General features: G+C 39.8%; 1 protein-coding gene across 1 annotated transcript in view; it reads left to right on the plus strand.

Annotated features, from left to right (window-relative positions):
• The window catches only part of LOC116689051 (solute carrier family 12 member 2), a 21,116-nt gene that overhangs the window by 2,074 nt on the left and 16,673 nt on the right, over positions 1-2,369 (plus strand). The window contains exons 3-6 of the mRNA XM_032515363.1: positions 31-106; positions 800-895; positions 1,343-1,482; positions 1,575-1,685. Coding sequence (XP_032371254.1) covers positions 31-106; positions 800-895; positions 1,343-1,482; positions 1,575-1,685 — 423 coding nt within the window. The remainder of the gene's footprint in view (positions 1-30; positions 107-799; positions 896-1,342; positions 1,483-1,574; positions 1,686-2,369) is intronic.

Genomic DNA, 2,369 nt, shown 5'->3' on the forward strand with positions numbered 1-2,369 from the left:
TGTGTGTGTGTGTGTGTGTGTGTGTTACAGATCCGCTGCATGCTGAATATTTGGGGGGTGATGCTCTTTATTCGAATGACCTGGATTGTGGGACAGGCTGGAATCGGTAGGTGCAAATACACTGAGTTTAACTTTGATTTTAGGAAAAGAATCCAAGTGTGAGCTCAACCACCTTCAGGATTCTCCCCGTCTTCAGACCAGCCAATCAGAGTGCAGCCTTTCTCATTAGATGCATTATTTGGCAACTATACTTAAAGGACAAGGCTCTATATTTCTTCAACAACAAATCTCATGAAAAGATCCACAGCACCAGCGAATGTATCCACTAACAAGTGCTGTACATGAAATATCAAAGCCTGATATATTTTCTTTCTCTGTTCATTAGAGCTGCATTGTTGTCAACATTTGGGTTTTTGTAAACTCACTGAGCTACACTCTTGCACTGGGTGACATCTTCCTTCATTACCATGAACACACACACTGTAGTTTATCCTCACTCAATCCCACAAACACCGTCCTGTTGCCTTAAATACTCACTAGAGCACCAAATGTGGAATAATCCGCCACTGACAACACTCCCCCAAAACTTACTTTTTCCTCGTATTTGAGTAACATTTGAGGAAAGCTATAAAAGTTGAGTTAGCTTACTTGCTAAAATTCTAAAAACAATTATTGCAAATATACCAAACAGTTTAACATAGTTGGCTACTGTGATCGCTCTGGAGATGATGAATTAATCAAAGCTGCCTTATTAAAATCTTGTTTGTTATGGTTGGCTCTATTTGTTTGTGTGCAACAGGACTGACCATTGTGATAATTCTGATGGCCACGTTGGTTACCACCATCACTGGTCTGTCTACCTCTGCTATAGCAACCAATGGCTTCGTTCGAGGAGGTGAGACAGCCACTGTACACAAGCTTTTATTTTGAAAATGTTATCTGATTAGTGAGGGGATTTTATTCGGTATCAGCTTGTTTTGCTGAAACACATGGGATTCATATTCTTTCAGAAGAACCAAATAAATGTTTTTAAAAACCCTAACTGGCTGTGAAAATATTAGCATTCAACAAACATCTAGAAAAGAAAAGAATGTAATCGTAAATCAGCACAAACTACAGGATCACAAACATTTTTGAAGAAATACTGAGAGCTAAAGCTGTACTAGGGCTCAAACTAAACATGTACCAATGTTTCCTGTAAGTCAACATCCTTTAAAAGTGATTAGAATACTGACAGAATACTTCAAATGAAAGCCCCCTGTTAAAGTTTTGCTCTGAAAGAAACTAAAGGCTTAAAGTTATGACGAACCAATGATTAATGCCGTGTATCACTGCTGTCCAGGAGGAGCATACTACCTAATCTCTAGGAGTCTGGGGCCAGAGTTCGGAGGCTCCATCGGTCTAATCTTTGCCTTTGCCAACGCCGTGGCTGTGGCCATGTACGTCGTGGGCTTCGCAGAGACAGTTGTGGAGATGCTTAATGTAAGAAATACTTTGGTGTAACCATTCAAACATCTGCCTGTCACCACTGATTCTGACAGGGATCTTGTTCCTTATTTGGTTGCTGGTTGCAGGATGTTGATGCGCTGATGACTGATGAGCTAAATGACATTCGTATCGTTGGGACTCTAACCGTCATCCTGCTGCTGGGAATCTCTGTAGCTGGGATGGAGTGGGAAGCCAAGGTAGGTCTGTGAACCAATAACATCGCAGAGAAAACAGTGGACACCCCAAATCTTCGGCTGACATCTTGGAAGACTGGCAAAAGATGTTCATTGTAAGCTGTTGAGGTTCTGCAGTTGACGTTGAAGGTTCTAACAGCCTTTGGTCTTGACTGAAATATCTCTATATCTGTGGGATGTATTAAGATAACATTTTGTACAAAAACTCATGTTCCCCAGAGGTTGAATTGTAATAATGCTTTTGATCCTCTGACTTTACATCTAGCGTCCTTATCAGGTCAAAATATGAATTTGTCCAGTGGTCTATACCTGCAGAACGAAGGACATTCCCAACAGCTTCAAGTGTACTTTGGGTTTAGTGCCAAAAAGCAAATGTCAGCATGCGTACACGTTACACTAAGATGGTGAACATGGTAAACATTAAACCCGCTACACATAGCATTGGTTTTAAGCATGTTAGGGGGCGTATCTCTGTCCCCTATGTTCCCCAGCTCAATATCTTCTTAATATGACAAATTAAGTAGACCATTTAAAAGGTTTTATGTTCTTAGTAGTGCTGTTAAACATTTAAAATATTTAATCACGATTAATCGCATTAATGTCATAGTTAACCCGCAATTAATCACACATTTTTGTCTATTATAAATGTCTCTTGATTTCTTTTTGTCCCATTATTTTTTCTCATTT

The sequence above is a fragment of the Etheostoma spectabile genome, chromosome 5, assembly GCF_008692095.1.
Source record: "Etheostoma spectabile isolate EspeVRDwgs_2016 chromosome 5, UIUC_Espe_1.0, whole genome shotgun sequence".
Lineage (NCBI taxonomy): Eukaryota > Metazoa > Chordata > Actinopteri > Perciformes > Percidae > Etheostoma > Etheostoma spectabile.